General features: G+C 41.5%; 1 protein-coding gene across 1 annotated transcript in view; it reads left to right on the forward strand.

Moving 5' to 3' along the window:
* The window catches only part of LOC138803184 (complement C5-like), a gene marked incomplete at its 3' end in the record, with an annotated part of 69,132 nt that extends 43,693 nt beyond the window's left edge, over positions 1–25,439 (forward strand). The window contains exons 27-37 of the mRNA XM_069987036.1: positions 1,149–1,244; positions 2,964–3,135; positions 6,570–6,775; positions 9,765–9,917; positions 12,581–12,643; positions 14,778–14,859; positions 16,898–16,955; positions 22,374–22,476; positions 23,307–23,381; positions 23,476–23,581; positions 25,417–25,439. Coding sequence (XP_069843137.1) covers positions 1,149–1,244; positions 2,964–3,135; positions 6,570–6,775; positions 9,765–9,917; positions 12,581–12,643; positions 14,778–14,859; positions 16,898–16,955; positions 22,374–22,476; positions 23,307–23,381; positions 23,476–23,581; positions 25,417–25,439 — 1,137 coding nt within the window. The remainder of the gene's footprint in view (positions 1–1,148; positions 1,245–2,963; positions 3,136–6,569; positions 6,776–9,764; positions 9,918–12,580; positions 12,644–14,777; positions 14,860–16,897; positions 16,956–22,373; positions 22,477–23,306; positions 23,382–23,475; positions 23,582–25,416) is intronic.
* Positions 25,440–25,443: the final 4 nt, after the last annotated feature.

The raw sequence follows: 25,443 nt of genomic DNA on the forward strand, positions 1-25,443 counted from the left end.
GGGATAAAGAGCTTTAGATCTAGCTGACAAGTCAGGCAGTAATTAATTTTAAATGTCTGGTAACATATAAAGGAAAGGGAAATACAGTTTTATTGAAAATAGAGAATCCAATCTAGATTGGAAAAGCAAAAAAAAAAAAAAGAGTTGCCTCACACTGCTAGGCAGGTACTCTACCACTGAGCCATACCTCTAGTCCTATTTTTGTTGGTTGTTTTTAGGATAGAGTATGGCTTCTTGCTCAGGGGTACTCCCGGATCACAATCTGTTTCCCTCATTGCTGAGAGGACAGGACCGGCACATCCAACTTCCCTGCCTTGAGGAGGAATTGTGAAGATTGTTCTGCCTATGCTAGTGCAGTCCTCCCAGTCTCAGCCTCCTTCGTAGTTTAGGGTGAAAGGCACACACCATCATGCTCAGATATAGGTTTGAGAAGGGATCTATCTCATGAACTTTTCTGCCTAGGCTGGACTCAAACCACAATTCTCCCATTCTCAGCCATTCAAGTACAGAGGATTACAGGTGCAAGCCTGTAACCTGGTCTATATTGGTTTCTAAAGTAGCTGCACTAATTTACATTCCAACTAGCAGTGTACAATGGTTCCCTTTCCTCTCATCCTTGCCAGCACTGCCCCTTTTGGATCATGGCTTTCCTCACAGATGATATCTCACTGTGCTTTTAATTTGCATTCCCTGATGATTAGTGATGTTGAACATCTTTTATATGCCCGGTGAGCCTACCAATTTGAATTCCAGAAAGAGAGAGAGGGTGTTCTATTCAAAGAACAGGGGCCAATAAAGCTGGAGAGGTAAACCAACTTCACTGAAAAGTCTTATAAGCATTATACTGGGTTATCATTACTCTAAGAACAGAGCTCATGTTGCAGTACTCTGCAGACAAGTTAGCATTTGAACAGGACCTTGGAGAGAAAGGAGAGTTTAAATGTAGTGAAGTATGAAGTGGGGATTGGGGAGTTGGGCAGGGTAAGTGAAAAGGGCTGTGGGAAAATCCGAGTGCTTAGGAAGAAGATGTAAGCCATCCAGCTAGACTCCACAAAGGGGAAGAGTGGGAGAAGGCTCAAAACAGAGATTAAAAACAGATAATTTCTCCAAAAACTCCACTTTGTCCTCCTTTTTAAATATTATTATAGGGTACCTTGCCTGTTGAAGCTCAAGAAAACACCTTGTATATGACAGCCTTTTCTGTGATTGGAATTAGAAAGTCCTTTCACATTTGTCCCCTGACGGTAAGTATGAGTTCTCTTTTTTTCCCTAGCTGATCTCTTGCTGTGTCTTCTTCTGACGGGGCTATACCCATCTGATGACACGTATTTTCAAATACTTCTTTTTCTACTTTTCACATTCCTTGAAAATGACTAACTCAAAGGGTTACCAAACTGTGACAGATATTTGAGTCACTTTGTCTCACCTCCTCATGGAAAGCTAAGGAAGCTGACCCCTGGAAGGTAAGGTTAATTTGTTACTAAACTGTAGAGCTGGGACAATAACTGGAACTATCTTGGGAAAAATGACCCAGCATCCCCAGCTTCCTTGACCTATCTTTGTGAGACATCACTGTCATTTGAGTACTGAAGACACAGAGAGAGGCTCTAACTCAGGGAAACACCATAGGAGCTTCCAGAGATGATCAGAGGTGACCCAAGCTAGGTCCCTGGGCTGAGGTTAAATACTCCTGCCTGCAAAGCAGAAGTGAGTTACACACATCCTTTGAACCTGAGTACTCCTGCCTGCAAAGCAGAAGTGAGTTACACACATCCTTTGAACCTGAGATGGGCAAACCCAAAGGGATTTGCAGAACATAAACTGCAGAACCAAACTACTTTTTAGTTTGTTTCACAGATGTTTGTACTTACTCTCAAGATAGAAAGAATCTAAGGAGGACAGTTCCCAGGAACCTAACTGATCAGTTGGCACTAAAGTTTACATGAGTGAGAGGCACAGGTGGAGCTGGGAGAGAAAGAGCAACCACAGCTACTCTGCTAGTACTCTCAGCCTGGAGTGATAAGGACTTTGTTACCAGGAATTTTTAGGAGAAAGGAGAAAGCACATCTCCCTTCCCAGCAAGACTTCTTTCATGATTATTATTATCATTTTACTTTATTTATTGTTTTGTCAGTTGTGAGGCTTGAACTCAGGCACTGTCCCTGAGCCTCTTTGTACTCAAGGCCAGAGCTCTATCACTTGAGCCACAGTGCCTCTTCAGGTTTTTGAGTGGTTAATTGGACATAAGAGTCTCATGAGGACTTTTCTGCCTGTACTGGCTTCAAACTGCATTCCTTAGATCTCAGCCTTCTATGAAGCTAGAATTACAGGCGGGAGCCAACCGTGCAGGTTGAGCTGATAGGAACATGCATGTATGCATCATATAATGCTTGGATTAGAGTAAATATAGTATTTCTCCATAAACAACATTTACTTATAATAAAAACTTTCACAATCCTTTAACTATTTCCTTTGAAAAATAAACATTTAACTCTTTGGCTCAAAAAAAGAAAGAAAGAAAGTACTTTTGTCAGTTTTACTCTTTTTCTGCTGCTTGTGTGTGCTTTTACAGTTCCTTTTGAATGTGTGAGAGTGTCTCAGCTAGGCTGAGACGGAAGATGAAAGTTGTCATGTTTATCTTTTGTGCTTTTTCTGGGGGGTTATGCTGGATGATGCAAATCAGAAGAAACTCAGGGACAAAATTTAAAAAAAAAACTACTCCAAAGGGAAAGTGGGAATTCCTAGGCAAATACTTCACTTAATTATGGACATCCACTTTTTTTTTTGCCAGAAAGTACACTCTGCCCCTTCTCTCCAAGGATTGTTAGTCTGAGACACCATCCCCTTCCATTCTGGGTCTTGGCTCTATCCCTCATCTTTCTGCTCCTGGCTAAGGGGTGGTACCATCAGTCTATAGACTGACGCTTGGCAAAGTAATACGTTTTCTCTGGTCTTATTTCCAGAAAATCAGCACAGCTCTAACAAGAGCTGACAGCTTCCTGTTGGGAAATACCCTCATGTCCCAGAACATCTTCACCCTGGCCATTGTGGCCTATGCTCTCTCCCTGGGAGATAAAACACACCCCCGGTTTCGTTCAATTGTTTCAGCTCTGAAAAAGGAAGCCTTGGTGAAAGGTAGGACTCATCCACATGGGCACCCAGCAAGTGTGCACTCAGTGCACAGTCCTCTAATTCTGGGAAGAGGGTGGCATACAATGTCAACTAAGGCATGGCTGGCCTTTAAGAGCAAACCATCCCACTGCAATGGAGTACATGAGGTATTCATTTGCCCATACATTCAGCAAATGTGTTTCATCCCCTCAGTCAACTAATACATATTGAGTATCCTGTGGATACCTCCAGTATGATACATGCTGTTTTATGCTCTGGAGATTAAGCAAAAAACAAAATAGACTAAAAAAGTCCTACAGTTCCAAATCGTTGTGACATTTCCATTGTAGTTAGGGGGAGATTCACGTGATACATGATAAAATGTTGTGACTAGGTTGGTGAAGGATGATAAAAAGGAAAATAAAGCAGGGAAAGGAGATAAGAGAAAGGAATGGGTTGTGATTTGAGCTAGGGCAACCAGGCCTAAGCCTGGCACAGCCTTGTGTTACTTAATGGTGGCAGTGCATTCCAAGACATACCTCATTAGGCAATTTTTCCATTGGATGAACATCATGGGGTGTATGACCCTAATTACTGTAGCCCACTGTATTTTGCTAGACCGTACAGTAAAACGCATTCTGTATATGTGGTCTGTTGTTGACTGAAATGTCACTGTACAGCCAGGACTGTACTTGAGTGGAGACCTGAAAGGTAGTTTAAGGAAGCAAGACCTGTGGATATCTAAACGGGTGTAGAGCATGCACAAATGGCCTGGGGCTTGAGCATTCCTGATGCTCCAAGAATGGCAAAGAAAGCCATATCACTAAAGAGGGCTGACAGGAGGAGTAGGAAGTGAGGGCATGGGCCAAAAGCGTGAAGGAGTGAGGGCAGGTTGTGTAGGAAGCTAGCAGCCATGACAGGGACTCTTCCGAGCATCTGTGTATAGTTGTGCAACAGCCAGGATGTCAATTGCAGATTGTTTCAGCCCAGCTCTCATCCAATACTTGAGATTGGGTAATTTACGAAGGAAAGAGTTTTATTTTGGCTACAGTACTGGAGGTCCAAGAATATAGCACCATTTTCTGAGGGGCTCCTGGTGAAATTTTGTGATGGAAAGGAGAAGGCAGGTGGGTGCGGGACAGAGAAAAGGGGACTGGGCTCCTGGTATAATGAACCCATTGCCAGGAGGAACGCACCCATCCTTTCATGAAGGTTCCACCCCCACTACCCAATCACCTGCCTTCAGAGCCCCCTTCAGTGCTGTGGCACTGGGGACCAAGCCCCACCCTGAATTTTGGTGAGGACACTTCATAATTATGAGTGAGCCCAGGCTCACTCAGCTGCCAGTGCTGGTTTATGTCTCCTCCACCCAGAACAAGAACCGCAACTGTCCACTCCACATTAAAGTGCTCTCAGGGCCAGAGGGAGACTAGAACTCCCATTTTGAGGGCCACAGCAGGGCTTTGAGCAAAGTGGTATGGGACCTTGACCAGGAGCAGGACGATGCCCTTTCCTTTTTTCTTTTTTTAATTAAGTTTTTTATTGTGAAAATACTGTACAGAGGGGTTACAGTTACATGAGCAAGGTAATGAGTACATTTCTTATCCAGCATTTTTGCCTCCTCCTCCTTTGTTTTTCCCCTACACCTCCTCAGCTACACGCCACCCCCACCTCCCCAACCCCGCCTAAATCGTAAAGTTCATTTTTCAACATGGCGTCTTGTACATCTCATTGTTGCAATGGGTCAATCTGTACCCCTATTTAAACAATTTGTTTTATCCTTTCTGCCCCCCAAATTACACCAACATCAAATACAGTGAAAACAGGGGTTATACCGTGGGAGAGGGACATACAAAGCAACAAAAAAAATCACATGGTACCTTATAATTAGAAACAATAGCAAGGAAGAAATAAAAACACTGTGTCCCTATCTTTGGGTTCATTTCGCTTAACATCATCTTATCTGACCTTTTCTGCTTGTCCCAGAAAACTAGTTATTGCAAATAAGGGAAACTATGGGACCTAAGTTTCTTTGGGCCTGGCTTACTTCACTTAATATAATTTTTTCCAAGCCTTTCCATTTCCTAACAAATGGGGCAATGTCATTCTTTCTGATGGAGGCATAGAATTCCATTGTGTATATATACCACATTTTCTTGATCCATTCATCTACTGAGGGGCATCTGGGTTGGTTCGATATCTTAGCTATAGTAAATAATGCTGCAATAAACATAGCTGTGCTGGTAGCTTTAGTATGGTTTGTTTGTGATCCTTTAGGTAAATGCCCAAAATTGGGATTGCTGGGTCATAGGGGAGCTTATGTGGAGTCTTTAGGGATTTAGTAACAACTACAAATTTTCACTCTGTTGCCCTTTAAAAAAACAACTAAACTTTTACCATATACATGAATACATATACATATCAGACAGAACCAATGTACAGTACTTCAAAAACAACATAACAATGTCTTTGGTGCTGCAAAAACATTCATAGAATCATAGAATTTGAGAGCTAGGAAATAGCTTACTCATTTAAATAATATTTCATTTCTGATTGGGATAGATAAAGCTTGCATTTTCTTTGTCAGTCTTGGGGCTTGAACTCTGGGCCTGGGTACGTCTGTCAGTTCTTCAGCTCAAGGCTAGCGCTCTACCACTTGAGCCACAGTGCCACTTCTGGCTTTTTCTGCTTATGTGGCGCTAAGGAATCGAACCCAGAGCCTCATGCATGCAAGGTAAACACTCTACCACTGAGCCACCTTCCCAGCCCTAAAGGTTACATGAGAGGGAAAGAAAAGTATCTTGTCCACAATCATGCCAATTATGTAATTAGGAATTGATCAAAATTGTCTAGCCAAAAAGGCTTTATTGGTTTGTTTTTTTTCAATCACTTGTTCCAAGAAGGATTTGAGGCAGCCATTTTGAATTATAAGAGTATTAATAAATATAAGTTAGAATCCAAATTATGAAATATGATGTGTACCTGACAAAGCCAGTGGCTTAAATTGAGAGGTAATAATAGTAAAAAGACATAACTTAAGGATTTGGGTGCTATCTCATAACTCCCAAATATGATTTTTTTTTTTTTGTCGGTCATGGGGCTTGAACTCTGGGCCTGGGCGCTGTCCCTCAGCTCTTCAGCTCAAGGCGAGCGCTCTACCACTTGAGCTACAGCGCCACTTCCGGTTTTCTGGTGGTTTATTGGAGATAGGAGTCTCACAGTCTCTCCTGCCCGGGCTGGCTTTGAACCGCGATCCTTAGATCTCAGCCTCCTGAGCAGCTAGGATTACAGGCGTGAGCCACCAGCGCCCGGCCCAAATATGATTTTTTTTTTCCTTCAGGGGAGAAGGGTTCTCCAGTTTGTCTTATAGTGTTCTGATAAAGTCAGTAGCTTTGGGAAACCAGAAGGCCTTTAATACCTGTTAGAATGACTTCAAATTTACATTTTTATTCCATCAGGTCATCCACCCATTTACCGGTTTTGGAAAGACAATCTCCAACGTACAGATAGCTCAGTACCTAACACCAGTACAGCAGGAATGGTGGAAACTACTGCCTATGCTCTACTCACCAGCCTGAGCTTGAAAGAGATGAATTATGTCAACCCAATCATCAGATGGCTGTCTGAAGAGCAGAGATACGGAGGCGGCTTTTATTCCACCCAGGTAATGTCTCCTTGGCTGGTTTCACCTTCTTGTAGACAGTTCCATTGTTTCTCACAGCACACATTCCATTCTCATCCTTGGCCTCCATGTCCTTGTCTCCACCAAATAAGCTGCCATGTATGACTAAATGCACTAAGGTCTTTAGTAGATGAAGGAGGAAATGAGCCTAGAGAGGTTCATTGAAGGAGCCAGTGTCAGAGCCAAGGTCACAATCCATGTATCTTCACTCTAATCCCAGGCTTCCTTCATGATGCTTAATGACTATTGAAGGCTGGTAAGGTTATCAGAAATTATGTCATACCTTATGTGCTCCCTCTTCTGCAAAAATAAAAATAAAATAAAATTTAAAAAGCAATAGAAACACTGGCTGTTCCGTTAACCTACCGATCAGTCATTGAGCATGTATATTTTGTATTGTAACTAACTTGTATAATAGTTGTATAATAGGCACTTGCTATGTACTACTGTTTTGGTCAATGATAGACTGCTTACACAATGGTGTTGTCATAGGATTATAGCAGAACTGGCTGGAGGCCTGGCTCACATGGTGGACTGCCTGATTAGCAATATGAAAGAAACCCTGAGTTCACACACCAGAACTGCTAAAGCAACGATGATGGATCTGAAAAGTTCCTATTGCCTCGTGATGTTTTTAGCTATCAGAATATTGCAGCATAATGTATTATACATGTGTTTGTAGTAATGCTGGTATGAACAAACCTACTACTCTAGCAGCTGTATAAAAGTAGGGCATGTGCAAATATGTACAATACATAATACTTGATGATGATAAGAAACAGTTGTCACTAGTTGACTCATTTATACCATTGACTGTAGTACACTTTTGGAAGGATGCTGGGGCCTAAACCCAGGACCATGGCCATGCTACACACACTACACTAAACTATGGCTCCCTACCCTGTACTTTTTAGTGTTTAATTCTTAGATAGTACTCATTCTGCTTACACAAAGAAACTTTACTGTAAAACAGTATGCTGTGAATCACCAACCTCATAAGTATGTTGAGTGACGGATCTGTACCTTCCATGTTTCTGTGAGTCTACCCTATAGATGTTTGCATAAAGACAGAATTGCCTAACAATTTTTTTGTCAGTCATGGGGCTTGTACTCTGGGCCTGAGCGTTGTCTGTCTCCAGCTCAAGGCTAGCACTCTACCAGTTGAGCTACAGAGCCACTTCCAGTTTTCTGGTGGCTTATTGGAGATAAGAGTTTCACGGACTTTCCTGCCCAGGCTGGCTTTGAACCATGATCCTCAGATCTCAGCCTCTTGAGTAGCTAGGGTAACAGGCGTGAGCCACTGGTGCCCAGCTTTCTTTTTTTTAATAACATTTTTATATCTGCATCATTAAGCATTACATGGTTATAAATCTTTGTTCAAAGTCTAGCTCAAATGTTAACATCTCTGCTCCCTGGATATTTGGGTAATAATGGAATATATATTATTTATTTTATATTATACATTATATATTCATACATTATGTATTATATATTATGTTACGTAGTTCATCATTTTCTTTCTTTATATACTTATATTTATACACATACATATTACAGATACAAGGGTTCTCTGAGACAACTTCAGGCTTAACTAGAAAAATACATCCCATGGATTAGATGGACATAGCATATGGATCTGCCATGGACATAGATGGAGTAGCCATGTAGTTAATGTTTAACATCTAATCAGTTTCCTCATCTTGTAGAAGAGGAAGGTTGAGATTCAGAATGATAAGTTTATTTATTCCATAAATGCTTTTTGCATGGTGACTATATGTTCCAACTAAATACAACTGACAGTCTCAGTCCATTTTTGCTGCTTTCACAAAATACCACAGGCCACCTAATTTATAATAAATCTATTAGTTCATGGTTCTAGAGGAATGGAAGTCTATGATTTAGAGCCCAGAATCTGGCAAGAGTAATTGAGAGAAAGAGAGAGAAAAGAGAGAGACAGAGATAGAGATAGAGAACATAACCCAGCAGGCAAGTTCATTGTTTTATAAGGAAATCTAGTACAATAATAACATTTATGCAAAAAATAACATTTATGCATTTCTAAGAGTGAAACCCCAATGATCCAAATATCTTCAATTAGATTCCACTTCTTAACATTGATATGTTGAGGATTAAATTCTAACTCATGAACAGGAGAAAGGGGACAGTCAATCCATGGTAGACACCAAGAAAGGTATACTTCCTGTCCCCACTACAGGGGAAGAGGCCAGCAATAAATAGCTATAAGTAAAAATATATATTAAGATGGATGTTTAAAAGGGCAGAAAGGAAATACTAGAACAGAGAATGACTACAAGGGAGAGTCTATGGTCTTGCTGTGAAGATACTTAAACTGAGACTGAAGAAGGACAAAGAGATTATCATGCAGAGCCAAGAGCATTTCCCAGGGTGACTTGTCTGAGGTAACATGTACAAAATGTATCGGAGACACAATATCTGAAGTCATTTTCTTCCTGTCCCTGCTGACAGGTACATCCGTGTGTGTGTGTGTGTGTGTGTGTGTGTGTGCGTGTGTGTGCGTGTGTGTGCGTGTGTGTGTGTGTGTGTGTGTGTGCGTGCGCGCACGCACACACATGAACTCAGAGCCTCGGCATTGTTCCTAAGATTTTTGCTTACGCTATTACTGGGTCCATGGCTCCACTTTGGCTTTTCTAGTAGTTAATTGGAGATGTGTTTCATGGACTCCTGCTAGGGCTGGCTTCCAGTTGTGATCCTCAGATCTTAGCCTCTTGAGTAGCTAGGAATACAAGCGTGAGCCACTAGGTGCCCAGCTAGGAACATCCTTATGAAGAAGGCGAAAACCTTTCACCTCCACAATGGGGCCCTTAAGTAGCTTCATTCGCCCAGCTGGAGTTTTATCTGAAGACAGCGCTGCTTATCCTTCTCATGTAAGAGGACATTTGTAAGCCTATATAAGCTTAATGTACTTTTATGTCTTCCTGATGGCTGATAGGACACCATTAATGCCATTGAGGGCCTGACAGAATATTCACTCCTGATTAAAAAACTTCAGCTGAATATGGATATCAATGTCTCTTATAAGCACAAAGGGGACTTCTATCAGTATAAGATGACAGATGAGCAATTTCTTGGGAAACCAATAGAGGTAAGTGAAATTTTTTTCCTACTATTTTACAATTGAGTGAAACCATATTGAAATCATCTGTTCCTCCCTTATTTTACAAATGAGTTCATTCACTATTTAAATGTATGTCGGCCCTCTGCTATTTCCTAAGGAGAGAGGCATATCTATTATATCTTGGACACAGAGTATTCAAAAGCAAAATACAAAGAACATGTGTATTGGGGAGAGATATCATTGAAACAGATGATGAAAAATAAGTACAAATAGGTACAAGAGAAGAGGGCAGACCTCCTGATCCTGGCTGACAGATTTGGAGACAGAGTACTCAGATACGTGGGTTAAGTCTGGAAGAATAAAAATGGAGCTGGGCACTGGTAGCTCACACCTATAATCTTAGTTATCCCAGGTGGCTGACATCTCAGGATCATGGTTCAAAACCAGCCTGAGCAGGAAAATCTGTGAGACTCTCATCTCGAATTAACCACCAGAAAACTGGAAGTGGCACTGTGGCTCAAAGTGGTAGAGCTAGCCCTGAGTAAAGAAGCACAGGAATAGCATCCAGGCTCTGAGTTTAAGCCCACAACCACCACCAACCAAAAAAGGGCTATCTATGTGAGGGAAAGGGAAGACCATTTGGGATAGAGGTAACATCACTCACTAAGGTGGTAGTGTTGTGTAGGAAAGAAGACATAGTTAGAATTTGCTGCTAGTTCTTTCTGGTATCTTGTACATTGTCACCAGCCTGGAATTGGCCTTTAGGTCCTAAACTCCTTTCCCTGTGTCCTATATTGCTAAATTGTTAAAGATGAAAACTTTGAAAATTTCCCAAAGAAAAGGACACAGTGGAGGAAGTAGCTTCTGTGTTATTATTAGCCGCCAGCATCTAGCTACAAATACATGTTTTCTAATTACCAGATTTGTATTATTCCCTATATGAAAATATATAAATAATTAAGAGAAGTCCTCAGCATCTCCACATCTCCCTGCCTGTGAAAAGTGAATGGGCATGAGGAAGAAAATTCAATGCAAAAATTACAAACCAAGGGCTCATCGTAAAAAAAAAAAAAAAAAAAAAAAAAGATATGGATGTAGACATAGACATAAGTCTATGGCAATATGTATACATCCAGAGTTTTCACACACCAATCTAATTCCCAATTTCTCAAAAAAATAGAACAAAACAAGACCAACAAAACAAAACAACTAAAAAGCTGGAAATGTGTAGTTCTGGGTTTTGGCATGCTTCGTCCCTGGGCCATTGTAGCCTTTGTGGCTCCATTATTTTTGCTGTGGCCCCTCAGCTCAGGATGTGTGTTCCATCCCTGGAGTACTTAGAACTCACCAGAGTCATGTTCTGACTCTAATGAGTAGCTCTTGGTCTAAGGAGTGTGGTTAGGCCTAAATGAGGTTGATGGACTTAACATTTTTCTCTATAGAAGTAAAGCTATCAGAATCTTCTTGTCATCTTAAAGTAACTTAAAATTCAGCCCAGGGTGTTGCTTCTACAAGAAACCTCCTGGATGGTTAGTATCTAGTTTGGAATTCTCTATACCAGCACTTCTGGAAATGTGGTATAGCGAAGCAATGTTAGGTGGTTGAGTAAGCAGGGGAAATGCCAGTTTAAATGAATTTGAACAACTTCTTTAATACAGGAATGTCCTTTTTTTTAAAAAAAAAAAAAAAGTATGTCTGTGCCTAAGAAGTGATGAGGATTGTGAGGGAGAAGCAAGACAGAGGTGGGACTCAGTACATGCCATTTCTAACACCTGTCTATTCATAGAAACTTTCCTTATGCATCATCTCAAGACACATGGTCCCCAGCAGATGCTGCAGTATTCTGCCAGGGAGAATAGGAGATGTGGCCTCTTTTCCTAGGCCTGATAAAAATTTTAAGGATATATTGGCAAACAGGAATGCACGCTGTGTCCCTTTTGCAATCATGAGCCTAAGCAAAGAGAAGGGGAAGCTGCAGACCTGACATCAAAGGAGAGCTTCAAACTGCCACAAGTTGAGGAGCACTTGGATGAGAGGATTTCTCTGGCGAGGATAATTGCTTAGCTCAGTATGTCTTTATTTTTCTCCTAGCAGGATGGAAAGGAAAGCAAGCACTGATGGATTGCTTAGCAGGCTTGAGGGTGGTACTGACAGTTTTGACAAAGGCCAGAAACAAATAGGAAAGGTGAATTATCAGGAGGTAGAAGTAAGTTACAAAGAGGATAGTAGTAGAGCACCAAAGACATCTCATACCCACACTGGAATCATGTGTCTCAACGCTAATGAAAACAACCTTCCCTGGTACATAGAAGTCTCAGCTGGAGACTGAAAGAAATTTATCCAACTGGTAAAGAAAATGAAGAACTAGTTTTAGTCTAACCATCTATATGGTTATAAGGTATACAGTTAGTTAACTCTAGATACAGCAATACGACCAAAAGTGACCTCTGATGTGTTTCTTTTATTTGCTCATCCAAGAGATCTTAGGCATCTAATTAACATTCAAAAAGGAAACAGAAAATTCCAACACCTTCTTGTGCCTACTATAAGCCTAGGATTTTCTTATCCACTTAATTTTAAGCTCTGCAAGGGAAGACTGGCGGTTGAAAGCCCATTGTCTTCACTACTCTGTTTCTCTTCCTAAGTTAGGGAATGTTGAATACAAACATGGTTTTTCTCTCTGTTTCCAGGTGCCTCTCAATGATGACCTCATCATCAGTACAGGATTTAGCAATGGCCTGGCTACAGTACATGTGAGTATTTAGTGGAGATCTAATGAGTCTGTTTCACCAAATAGCACAGAAGTTAAGGACTTTGCAAGAAAGTCATAGAAATCTGAGCTTTGATTCAGGGACAGTGCCTGGGCCACGTTCCAGCCCCAAGACAGGCACAAATACAAACAAACAAAAAAACCCTAAATACATGGCTACATTTATAAAGTGTAAATAAGAGGAATCAAATCAAAACTGGAAGTTGAATCTGATCATCTTGAAGAGTTTAATAGTCTCATTAATAATATATCCATAAACTGTATTCATTCATTAAGCAGAATAAATAAACATATTCCATGGGGAGGAAAAAGAAATCTCAGTTTTAATAACTGACTCAAATAGGATTTGTCTAATGGTTTTTCTTTCTTTTTTTGGGGGGGGGGGTCTGGTTTTGGGGCCTGAACTCTGGGCCTGGGTGCTGTCCCTCAGCTCTTCAGCTCAAGGCTAGCTCTCTACCACTGAGCCACAGCGTCACTTCCGGATTTTTTTTTTCTGCTTATGTGGTGCTGAGGAATCGAACCCAGGGCCTCAGGCATGCAAGGCAAGCGCTCTACCACTGAGCCACCTTCCCAGCCCATACTGGTTTTTCTTATATCCAGTCATGTGCTGCAGATGTCATTTCTAGCCAGGCTGGGCTGGTCTACAGGAGACTATCACCTGGTGATGTCATAGCTGCCATAGGTTATGTAAGTGCACTCCATGATGCTCCCCTAGTAACAAGATTACCTAATGACTTATTTCTTAGGACATGCTCCCATCTTCATGTGGTAGATAACCACATATAGGCGTATGATTTTTAGAGTTCTATGTGTATCTGTGCATATATAGGTATGTGGTATGTATGTTTTCTGTAGTCCCTCACATTCACATCTCATTGATCCACCATCTTTAGAGACTAACATATTATAGGCAAGAGTTTAAGTTATCATCTAGGCAGCCCAGCATTGACAGAAATGTCACTCTGAATCACGTGACTGTATGTAATTATATGCATTAGCCACTTGAATAGTTACAAACTCTTCTAAGCTCTTGGGTTCTGTCCATGTGGTCTCAAAATGAATGTTCTGAAACAAACATTTTATTTATGAATTTAATTATGGGCTTATCTTTAGGACATTTATTCCTTCAAGAACTCTCCATAAGATTGCATGGGGAGGAGCCGGGCGCTGGTGGCTCACGCCTGTAATCCTAGCTACTCAGGAGGCTGAGATCTGAGGATCGCGGTTCAAAGCCAGCCCGGGCAGGAAATACCCCGAGACTCCCATCTCCAATAAACCACCAGAAAACCGGAAGTGGCGCTGTAGCTCAAGTGGTAGAGCGCTCGCCTTGAGCTGAAGAGCTGAGGGACAGCGCCCAGGCCCAGAGTTCAAGCCCCACGACCGACAAAAAAAAAAAAAAAAGATTGCATGGGGGGAGGCGGGGGCTGGGCGCCGGTGGCTCACGCCTGTAATCCTAGCTACTCAGGAGGCTGAGATCTGAGGATCACAGTTCAAAGCCAGCCCAGGCAGGAAAGTCCGTGAGACTCTTACCTCCAATAAACCACTAGAAAACTGGAAGTGGTGCTTTGGCTTAAGTGATAGAGCACTTGCCTTGAGCTGAAGAGTGGTGCCCAGGCCCAGAGTTCAAGCCCCACTACCGACAAAAAAAAAAAAAGACTGCATGGGGGAAGGTGGATTGTCTATTTTTTTTCATTATTCCTGGTTGCTCTCAATATACTTATTTCTGACAACACCCTTCCCGCCTCCCCCCACCCCGCTCCAAGCACACGTGTAGTGCGTTGTTTGGATTGAGGTGTGAGGAGCTATGCTTCCTGACTTGTTATACACTGGATAAAGCACATGGCACTATGGGACTTTCTTATAGAGTAAGATGCTTGGTTTTGATTTCTTGGGGTATAGACCAAGAACTAACCAGAAGTCTTTATTGGGGGAGAGGCTTACTCTGGGCCTCTCAGCTATCTCTCAAGTTGTGGACTGTGCTGGAAGTCTGGCTGCTGGCGAAAGGGATCCTTGGCACTGGATCTTGGCTGTGAAACTATCAGCATCCCATTCACACCACAGTACTTTCATAATACCTTTTACATTCTAAATCTTCTTGTTTCCATGTCCCAATGAAGGTCAAAACTGTAGTTCACAAAACCAGTATCTCTGAGGAAGTTTGCAACTTTTATTTGAAAATCGACACGCAAGACTTTGAAGGTAAAACAGCAGGGCTTACAATTTTAGCTAGACATAAAGAATGTCAAAGAGAGAATATCATTGATTAGGAAACACATGCTTGTTCAAGAAACAAGATTTCTGAATACATTATTTTGCCTGTTAACATCCACGTGAACATTATTTTCTTTTATTATAATAGATGTACCTCTTTAATAATAGTTGGAAACTAATATTGAATAATTTAACAACGAAGTACATTTTACTATTGGTAGAGTTATTTTTTATATTACTTTTAAAGAATATAACTATTCAGCTGGGCACTGGTGGTGCATGCCCGTAATGCTAGCTACTCAGGAGGCTGAGATCTGAGAATTGTAGTTTGAAGCCAGCCTAGGCAGGATATTTCATGAGATTCTTATCTCTAATTAACCTCCAAAAAACCAAATCGCTTAAGTAGGGATCCAGGTGGACCCATTGCAACAATGAGATGTACAAGTCCTTACGTTGAAAATGAACTTTACAACTTTTGTGCGGGGGGAGGGGAGGTGGAAGATTGGGGGGGCGGGGGAGGATGGGAAGGGATGGGAAGGGGAAACAAAGGAGGAGGCTACAATGCTTGATAAGAAATGTACTCATTATCTTGCCCATGTAATTGTAACTCCTCTGTACAGTATTTTCACAATTAAAAACAAACAAAACAACAACAACAAAAAAAGCCTGAAGTGGAGCTGTGACTCAAGTGGTAGAACACTAGCCTTGAGCAAAGGGATAGTGTCCAGGCCCCAAGTTCAAGTCCCAGTACCAACACACACACACACAAGTTCAAGTCCCAGTACCAACACACACACACACACACACACACACACACACACACACACACACACACACACACACACACACACACACACACACACACACACACACACACACACACACACACACACACACACACACACACTGTTTTAAGAATGTAACTATTAGGCTGGGCTCCAGTGGCTCACGCCTGTAATCCTAGCTACTCCAGAGGCTGAGATCTAAGGATCATAGTTCAAAGCCAGCCTGGGCAGGAAAGTTTGGGAGACTCTTATCTCCAATTAACCATGAGAAAACAGGAAATGGAGCTCTGGCTCAAAGTGGTAGAGTGCTAACCTTGAGCATAAAAGTTCAGGGACAACACCCAGGCTTTGAGTTCATCCTCATGACTGACAAAAAAACAATAAGAACAAAAAGTAACTATTGGAAAGCTACAGAAATAACTAATTATTTTGAATTTCTATGTGTCAGAATGCCATTTGAGGACCCTAATACTCTTATAACTCTATTCGTTTTCTATCCCTAGCCTTTCTGTTTTCTGTATTCCAGCAAGCACTCACATTTCTCTGCCTCCATGTTTATTTACTTCTGTCTCACCAGGGCTTATGGTCTCTTTTTTAAAATGCCTCTTTCCCTTTAAAGCTGTGGCCTCCTATGCCTTCATTGGTTGGTTTTCACTTTCTGGTAGACTTGCTCCCTCCCATCCTCCTCCTCTGCCCTCTGCCCTAGTGTGTGTAGGCTTAACATCATCCAGGTGTAGTTCAGAGTCCTATTCCTATAGTAACACTCCAACTACCACCATAGCCTGTCATCTCTTCCTCCCTCCATAAGCTGTCTTCCTCTCTCCATAGGCTGCCAGCTCCTCTTCCTCCTTCCAAAGCCCTGCACATGTTACTAATACATACTTATCTTCATTAAGTCCTTCCTTAATTTGTAAGTTCTTTGAGAGCAGAAAAGTCCTCTAGTTGTTTAAAGACTTCCAGACTGGTGGTATGGATCTGTGTTAGAAGTAAAAGGCTCTGAGTTCAATCCCCAGTACTGCCAAAAACAAAAATAAAAAACAACAACAACAACAAAAACCCACCATTATTTACAAATGCCTGTGTACTTTCAGTTGCCATATATTTCCATTAAAATCAATAAAAGTGCCACCAGGTCACAAATCATTTTTAAGTGTGTTCCAAGACTTGTTCGTTAATGATTCTCTTCTGACAGGTCCCAAAACAACTAAAACTATGTCGCTTTATATTTGCTTCTGTGCTAGCATCCCGCCACAGTGAATATGGTAACTCAGGATACAAGCGCCTAATAGCATGTGCCAGGTGAGTCCTTTTCCACAAAGTGAAATGGAGATCTCAAGGTCTTACTCTGTTGTTGTCACTAGAGACATGTTTCATATATAGTCTAGATTGGCCTTGAAGTCACCATCCAGACTTCAGTATCCCTAATGCTGGAATTATAGGAGTATGCTATTGTGCCTGTCTATGGTCTTATTTGGGTCATTTTAGTAGGTGCAGAAGACATTAAAAATTATTATTTTTATATGCAGATATAAGAGGTATTCTGTGTGTGTGTGTGTGTGTGTGTGTGAGTGTGAGTGTGAGTGTGTGTGCTACTCATGGGACTTGAACTAAGGGCCTAGACGCTGTCTCTGTACTTACTTCCTCAAGGCTAACACTACCATTTGAACCACAGCTCTACTTCTGGAATTTTTTGGTGCTTAAATTGTAGATAAAATTCTCACAGACTTTCCTGCCTAGGCTGGCTTCAAACCATGATCCTCAGCTTTCAGCCTCCTGAGTAGCTAGGATTACAGGCATGAACTGCCAGTACCCAGCATGAGGTATTATTATGTACCCATTTATTTTTTTAAAAGATTTTACTTTGCTCATATATATGTATATGTACATATTTCTCTCCCATATCTTATCTTCTGATTCCTTATTCAAACAGTATAATAAGCTCAGTCTTTTAGAAGGGTGGCTATGGGATATAATTATTAGCAAAACAAAATGTGAAAGATCTCTCACAGTGGTTCTTCTTCTTTAAAAAAAAAAAAATCACGTTCACCCAGCAAACTCTCTGGCTGTCATCAGCCACTAGTTCTCACCCTGTCTGCACATGGAAATCAGAGCTTTCAAAAATGTCCAAAGCACAGACACCATTCATGCGAACCCATCTGCTGACTGAACACAGAGACCCAAGTTGGCCAAATATTAGTTCTCTATTGCTGCTAGGTACATTTTACAATATGTGGGGGAGTTACAAACCCTAAAATCAAGGACTTCTTCTGGAGAGTCTAGAAAAGAATTCATTTCCTGGTCTTTTCCTCATTCTGGAGGCTACCAGCTGCCCATGTTCCTTGGCTTATAGCCTCTTCCTCTGTCTTCAGTGCCAACTCTGCACTGTTTTCATCTTTGATTCTGACTCCTGCTTCCATTATCACAGTCTTCTCTGACTCCCCTCTCCTCCTCCTCTCATGTAAAGACCTTTCTTGAGTCCTTAGCATCCACCCAGATAATCCATAGTCATCCCTCTGTCTCAGTCCCTTTAACCACAGCTACCACGTTCCTTTTGCCATATAAACTAACAGATTCTCGGACTCATGGAATTAAAACATGGACATCCTTGAAGGCCATTCATTTGCTAGCCATAGCCACTACCTGCTTTGAGAAAGCTTTGTGCATTGGGGTTTAGGGATGACACAGAGTGTACCATTAATGACAGAGCCAGGACTAGAAAACAGCCTTCTTCTCTTTCTTCCTTCCATCACCCCTTAATCCTTTCTATTGTGTTCTGTTCTCCTGGACTCTTTATATTATCAATAGTAGTGGTATCTATGGATAGGATGTTCCTGTTTCTATTTATAATTTTATATGATGCCAAAGTGTTCAGTAAGAAGAACCTGGAAATTCCCTGGGCTTATCTAATCGATTAGAGTGGAGGACTTTGGTGATGACATAGAAATCTAGAAGTCCCTTAATTTCAGAAATAAGCTAAGATCAAACAAGATGGAGTAACCTACCAAGTTCCCACGGAGTTAGAGACAGATCCAGGCCTCAAACCCTGACCCCTTGATTCCTAACCCAATATTTAAACTACTTCCTTCAATTTGGAAAATTTGAGGCTATTGATCCCAAGAAACAGTGAATTGTCCTGCCTTTCAAATCCCAGCTCTTCCCTAGCAATCTTTTTGACCTGTGCCCAATGCCCTCTCTTCTCGGAATTTCTTCCCAACCTACCCTACTTCCTGCCTTGGCAACATTCCTTCCTCCCAGCATTCTCCACATCCTCTCTAGGCTAGTTCCTGCTCTCTGATTCCTTTCCAACATCTTTCCCCATTTTCTCACTTTTCCATCGAGGTCACCTTTCCTCAGGCATTATTATCATTACCACACTTGGAACCTATTAGCTGGGGTGGGAAGGGAGGATGATCACAGTTGTGTTTGAAGCCATATAGTGGTCACATGAAAGGTACGAGCAACTTCTGAGAATCCATGCATGGGACCCAACAGAGTGGTACCTAGAGTTGGCCTGAAGAAGGGCTCTCTTGTGATAGATTGATACTATGTAAGTAGCCTCTGTCAGTGAGCACTTAACAGGATCATCGGAAAGTTAGCTTACTTCTCCAGATGTTTTCTACAGGGCATAGATACTGGACTACCTTATCTCTATGACTCTTATCAGTTCTAATTGTCCACAACTCTGCTACAGATAAAAAGGCTCATCAAAACTCATTTGTGTGAAAATGGAATCAGATAACTTGAGGTGTTGGGTAAGACTGGGACCGTTGGTAGAGAACAGTGGAAGGGGTGACGCTAATCAAGATGCATTGTACTCATAAATTGGAATGTTAAGTTGAAACCCCTTTGTGCAACTACTGAAAGATAATTTTTAAAAAAAACATTCATTTGACTTATTGTCAGGAACCCTAATTCTAGATTTTGTACTGTGCAAAAGAAAACAAGAAGCTGGGCACTGGTAACTCATGCCTGTAATCCTAGCTACTCAGGAGGCTGAGTAAGCAGTTCAAAGCCAACCTGGGGTGGAAAGTCCATGAGACTTTTTTTTTTTAGCTCTTCAGCTCAAGGCTAGTGCTCTACCACTTGAGCCACAGCACCACTTCCAGCTTTTTCTGCTTATATGGTGCTGAGGAATGGAACCCAGGGCCTCATGCATGCAAGGCAAGCCCTCACTCTACCACTGAGCCACCTTTCCAGTCCCCATGAGACTCTTATCTTCAGTTAACCATCAGAAAACTGGAAATTGCACTGTGGCTCAAAGTGGTAGAGTGCTAGCCTTGAGCAAAATTGCTCAGGGACAGTGTCCAAGCCCCAAGTTCAAGCCCCATGAAGGACCAAAAAAGGAAAGGGGGCGGGGGGGAGGAGGGAAGGAAGGAAGGAAAGAAAGAAAGAAAATGCAATATTGAATATTCTATCCTTTGGTTTTTACAAATTGGGGACAGAATGTTTAAAAAAAAAAAAAGTTAGTGGAATATGCCTTTGGCTCCGTGACACTGAAGTTAGGTTGGGTAAATTCCAAAAGTAACTTGCAGTCCTCATTCCCGAAAGAAATTCTTTGCCTTCAAATATTCTTTCCTGATTTAAAAAAAAAAAAAATGCCAGCACAGTGTCTGGGCTCAGAGGGTCTCCTTCATGTATTTAGCTTTCACAACCTCTCTGTTGTATTCCTAAGAAAGATAGGAATGGGGGGAAGAAGGATTTCATTTCTCTACAACAAAATGCCTTTGGGGAAAATTGCTGGTTTTGGCAGCAGGCAAAAGGCTTCTTGAAAGGAGGATTTCTGTTCCGTGATTGAAATAGTCTCCATGGCAACGAGTCATCGAGGCTCCAATAACCTTTTCATAGGCCTTCTCCACCCGGGGGGCCCTTTCCATCCTGTCTTTGGAGTATTTGCATCTGCGAGCAAGAATTCTCTGCTTCTCCCCATCCAATTAGGGGGATGTTCACACGTCACAGCACAGTTCATAAAACCTTTTATGTTCTGCTCTAAACGGACCAGTTGGTGGAGAGTAGTGTTAGGATTGTTGAGCCAGAGATTTTTCTAACTTACATTGAGGTGGTAAATATTGTATCTAAAATTTCAATAGGGACTGTTTTAGATTATAAGGTGAGATAAAATATTATAAGGTTGGGGGGGTGGGGGCGGAGGGGGGTATAGCTGAGGAGGTGGGAGGGAAGGGATAGTAAGGGAAAAACAAAGGAGGAGGCAACAATGCTGGATAAGAAATGCACTCATTACCTTGCTCATGTAATTGTAACCCCTCTGGAGAGTATTTTCACAATAAAAAACTTAATTAAAAAATATGATAAGGCCCCGCCACCTCACTCATTCATATAGTGTTTTCTGTCTCACTAATACTCATTCTCTGGGGTGCCATCTATCCATTTCACCCTTATGAAATGGTCCTTCCAGTTTCTTACATTCATCCTGACTGTGCTCCCCAGCTCCAACCTCAAATGCACAGCTGTCTCTCAAGCTCTTGAGGTGAATCTGGAATCCAGATCAACATAACGGAGACACTTACTCTCTGCCCTCGCCCCTGCTGCCCCTCCAGCCCCTCCAGCCCCTCCCTCCTATCCCTCCTCTCCATCCTCTGGCTCTGCTAATGATTCCATCAAGGCTCTGCTGCCCCAAACCAAAACCTTAGAATCCTCAGGATCATTCAAAACATGGGACATAGTTAATTTTTCAAATAAGAAAATGAGCTTAGAAAATAGAAATGATTTATGGAAAATTCTCAAAAGCCAGCCTGTTTCCTGCTATCTCCTTTCTCACCAAAATAAAACAAAAACAAAATTCCCATTTTACCCGCTTCAACTTTTTTCTTACTTATAGCCTTTGGATTATTATTTTTTTAATAAAATGTCTATCGTGGAAAATTTAGAAACCAGAGAAAAGCAGGGGAGAAAAGACATGGGATCGAGTAGAATCTTAGCGTCATCATATAGTTCCCCGAACATTCTAGTGTATTTTTCTTCCTGTCTGTTCCTGAGTATGTTTGTGGAATATCTTTTCAATGTACAAAACATGTTTTAATGCTGAATATAGGCCATAAAGTAACTAGAGTAAAAATGAGATCTTGATTCATACGTAACTCTGAATGACCTAACTGTATAACCCTGAACTGATTTTCTTCTCTTTGCTTGGAATGGATAACTTCTATGTTCCAGAATAATGTCCCTATGTCAAAATGAAATCCTTTATACAATAATTTTAAAAATTAATTTAAAACTGTAGCCAGGCACTGGTGGTTCATACCTGTAATCCTAGCTACTCAGGAGGCTGAGATTTGAAGATCACAGTTGGAAGCTAGCCTAGGCAGGAAAATCTGTGAGACTCTTATCACCAAATAACTACTAAAAAAAAAAGCCAGAAGTAGGTCTGTGGCTCAAGTGCTAGAGCACTGGTCTTAAGAGAAAAAAAAAAGCTCAGGGACAGCACCCAGGCCCTGAATTCAAACCCCAAGACCAGCACAAAATAAAAACAAAACCTTGGAATAATGAGCCACTAAGTTTATTGGGCAAGTCAAGGAAAGACAGACTATGTGACTCAAAAATCTTACAACTCTAAAATGCAGAGGTTCTGAATATATACATTATCCAGGAACAAAAAAAATGGAGATGCTAATTCATAAATGAAAGCTTGCTAAAGAATTGGGATCTTCATTACAGAGTCTTATCCATTTCTTTCATGGCCTAATCTCTCGTTTTTTTTAGCTACAAGCCCAGCAGGGAGGAGTCTTCATCTGGGTCTTCCCATGCTGTGATGGACATCTCTCTGCCCACTGGAATCAGCGCAAACCAAGAAGACTTAGAAGCAGTAAGTGTTTTCAATCTTGTTGTGAATGCTTTTGTGCATTCTTCTTTTGTGTGTGGGTTCTGGGGCTTGAACTCGGGGCCTGGGGCTCTGTCCCTGACCTTTTCTTTTCTTTTATTAAGACTAGTACTCTACCACTTGAGCCACAGCTCCACTTCCAGCTTTTTTGGTAGTTTAGTGGCTTTAAGAGTCTGACAGATTTTCCTGCTGGTGCTGACTTCAAACCACAATCCACAGATCTCAGGCTCCTGAGTAGCTAGGATTACAGACATGAGCCATTGGCTCTTTCTGCATTCTTTGTTTGTTTGTTTGTTTGTTTGTTTGTTTGTTTGTTTGTTTTTTGGGGCCTGAACTCTGGGCCTGGGCGCTGTCCCTTGGCTCTTCAGCTCAAGGCTAGCGCTCTACCACTTGAGCCACAGCACCACTTCCGGCTTTTTTCTTTTTGCTTATGTGGTGCTGAGGAATCAAACCCACGGCCTCATGCATGCAAGGCAAGTGCTCTACCACTGAGCCATCTTCCCAGCCCCTGCATTCTTTTATAGACAAATTTACATCTTTTCATCTTTTCATTTTAATACATCATTTTTACACAATCTCCCAAAATAGTCTTTACTAAATAACCCTCTATCTATATTTTGATCTATATATGTAAACCAAAAACATATACTTGCGTGGTCCAAAATAATTGGTTTGTGCTCAAGAGCTTAGATTTTGTTTTTCTTCATCTTGAGTAGTACATCACACAACTGTGGTTTCATACCCATCCACAGGGGAATGCAATTAAACATAAAGATAATGAAACTGGATCCAAACATTTTTCTCTCTCTCCTTAGCTTGTGGAAGGAGTGGATCAACTATTAACTGATTACCAAATCAAAGACGGGCACATCATCCTGCAGCTGAACTCTGTAAGCTGCCCCTCCTCCCGTTTCTCCTCCCATCAACTCTCCAAAACCATCTTCTCTCCTATAATTTTCTTAAATGCCTGAATTTGTCCAACAGATTCCTTCCAGCGATTTCCTTTGTGTCCGATTCCGGATATTTGAACTTTTCCAAGTTGGGTTTCTGAGCCCAGCCACTTTCACAGTGTATGAATATCACAGACCAGGTAATCAAAACTCTACCTCACCTTTAAGATCTTCAAATGACTACTTAAGTAGTCTTCACACAACCTTTAGAAATCCACTTAACCTATAAATGTTATATATTGTCTTAAAACCCACTTCATAAAAATCCCAACTTAAACTTTCCAGCCGTGGCCTTACAAGTTTTTAAAATATTGAATACAACTATTTCATGACATTAAGCAAACAATTTCATGTCTTGCTTCTCAGTTCCTTCATTTAAAAAATAACAGGACTGTATGGACCTCCACTTCAGTTTCCTTTGCCTCACACTTTTCTGTAGTGTTTGCTGTCGATATTTATTGTGTCTCTGATGAAAAATGACTTAAACTAAAAACATTCGTCTTTCCCCCCCGACAGCTGTATGTTAGAACTGTCCTGGCTGAATCTTCTCCCCTTTCCTCCCCACTCCCCAAACACAGCCAGTGGCTGTAAAAGAGAGAACCTGTGAACTGAGGGCCATACCGTTTGGTGACCAGATGCTATAAAAGCCCCTTTCCTGCTGAGTGCTGGTGGCTCACACTTGTAATCCTAGTTACTCAGGAGGCTGAGATCTGAGGATCGCAGTTCAAAGCCAACCTGGGCAGGAAAGTCCATGAGACTCTTATCTCCAATAAAACACCAGAAATCTGGGAGTGGTGTGAATCAAAAGTAGTAGAGCACTAGCCTTAAACTGAAGAGGTCAGGGACAGAGCCCAGGCCCAGAGTTCATGCCCCATGACCAACCAAAAAAAAAACAAAAACCCTTTCCTGAAACTGAAGATAAAATTCCATCTCTGCACAAAGAGAACACCTTCCTCTGTTCCCATCCTCCCCACCCACCCCTCTTTGTCAGTCATGAGACTTGAATTTCGGGCTTGAGCACTGTCCCTGAACATTTTTGCTAAAGGTGAGCACTCTACCACTTTGAACCATTGTGCCACTTCCAATTTTCTGGTGGTTAGTTGGAAGTAAGAGTCTCACAGATTTCCTGACTGGGCTGGCTTTGAATCACAATCCTCAGATCTCAGCCTCCTGAGATCTGGATTACAGGTATGAGCCACCAGTGTCTGGCCCACCCCTCACTTTGAGAAGGTGACTTAACCTTGAATTCTCCCATCCTCCCAGGACAACTTTCATAGTATCTGTATCATACTTCTCACATAGATCTATCGCAGTGGTTTCTGCATGACACTGAAATTGCTCATCAACACCAAAGTGTTTTCATCCACTCATGCTTAGGTGCCTAATATAGTGTTAGATACATGCTATGTTTACAGTAAATGTGTGTTGACAGAATGATCTCACATTTGACTAATCGGCCACTGCTGAAATGTTAAATGATTGGAGAGTTGATTGGCTTACAAGACAGGTGACTCTGCCTTGGGTAGTTCTGTTTGTTAGAGTTCATTATATTGTTATCTTCTGAGCCATTATAAACCATATGTAGACGCTCTTCTCATTGATATACACATTGTACATGCATACTTAAACACATTATATATGTTCTTGTCCAGCCTAAATACTTTTAATAGGTTTGTTTCAATAGGTTCACATGTAATACGATTTATTTTCTTCTTACGCATGGGAGCACCGAATACTTTCTAAGATATGAGTTTTGAACAGTAAGATATCAAGCACAGCACTAAGCTAACAAGAGGAGATCGTCTGGGGGACAGGGAGGCCCATCTAGTACTGCCAATTCATAATATAACCTGGACTTTAGCCATAAATAGAAGGGTCTGGAATAGACAGTCTCTGAGGCCCTTTGTAAGAGACTCAGCAAATGTGTTAGACATCAGTCAAGCCACTCCTTGTGACCATGCTTTTATTGCCACAGATAAACAGTGCACCATGTTCTATAGCA

Source organism: Dipodomys merriami, unplaced genomic scaffold (genome assembly GCF_024711535.1).
Source record: "Dipodomys merriami isolate MVZ:Mamm:240054 unplaced genomic scaffold, mDipMer1.0.p SCAF_336, whole genome shotgun sequence".
In the NCBI taxonomy this organism is placed as follows: domain Eukaryota; kingdom Metazoa; phylum Chordata; class Mammalia; order Rodentia; family Heteromyidae; genus Dipodomys; species Dipodomys merriami.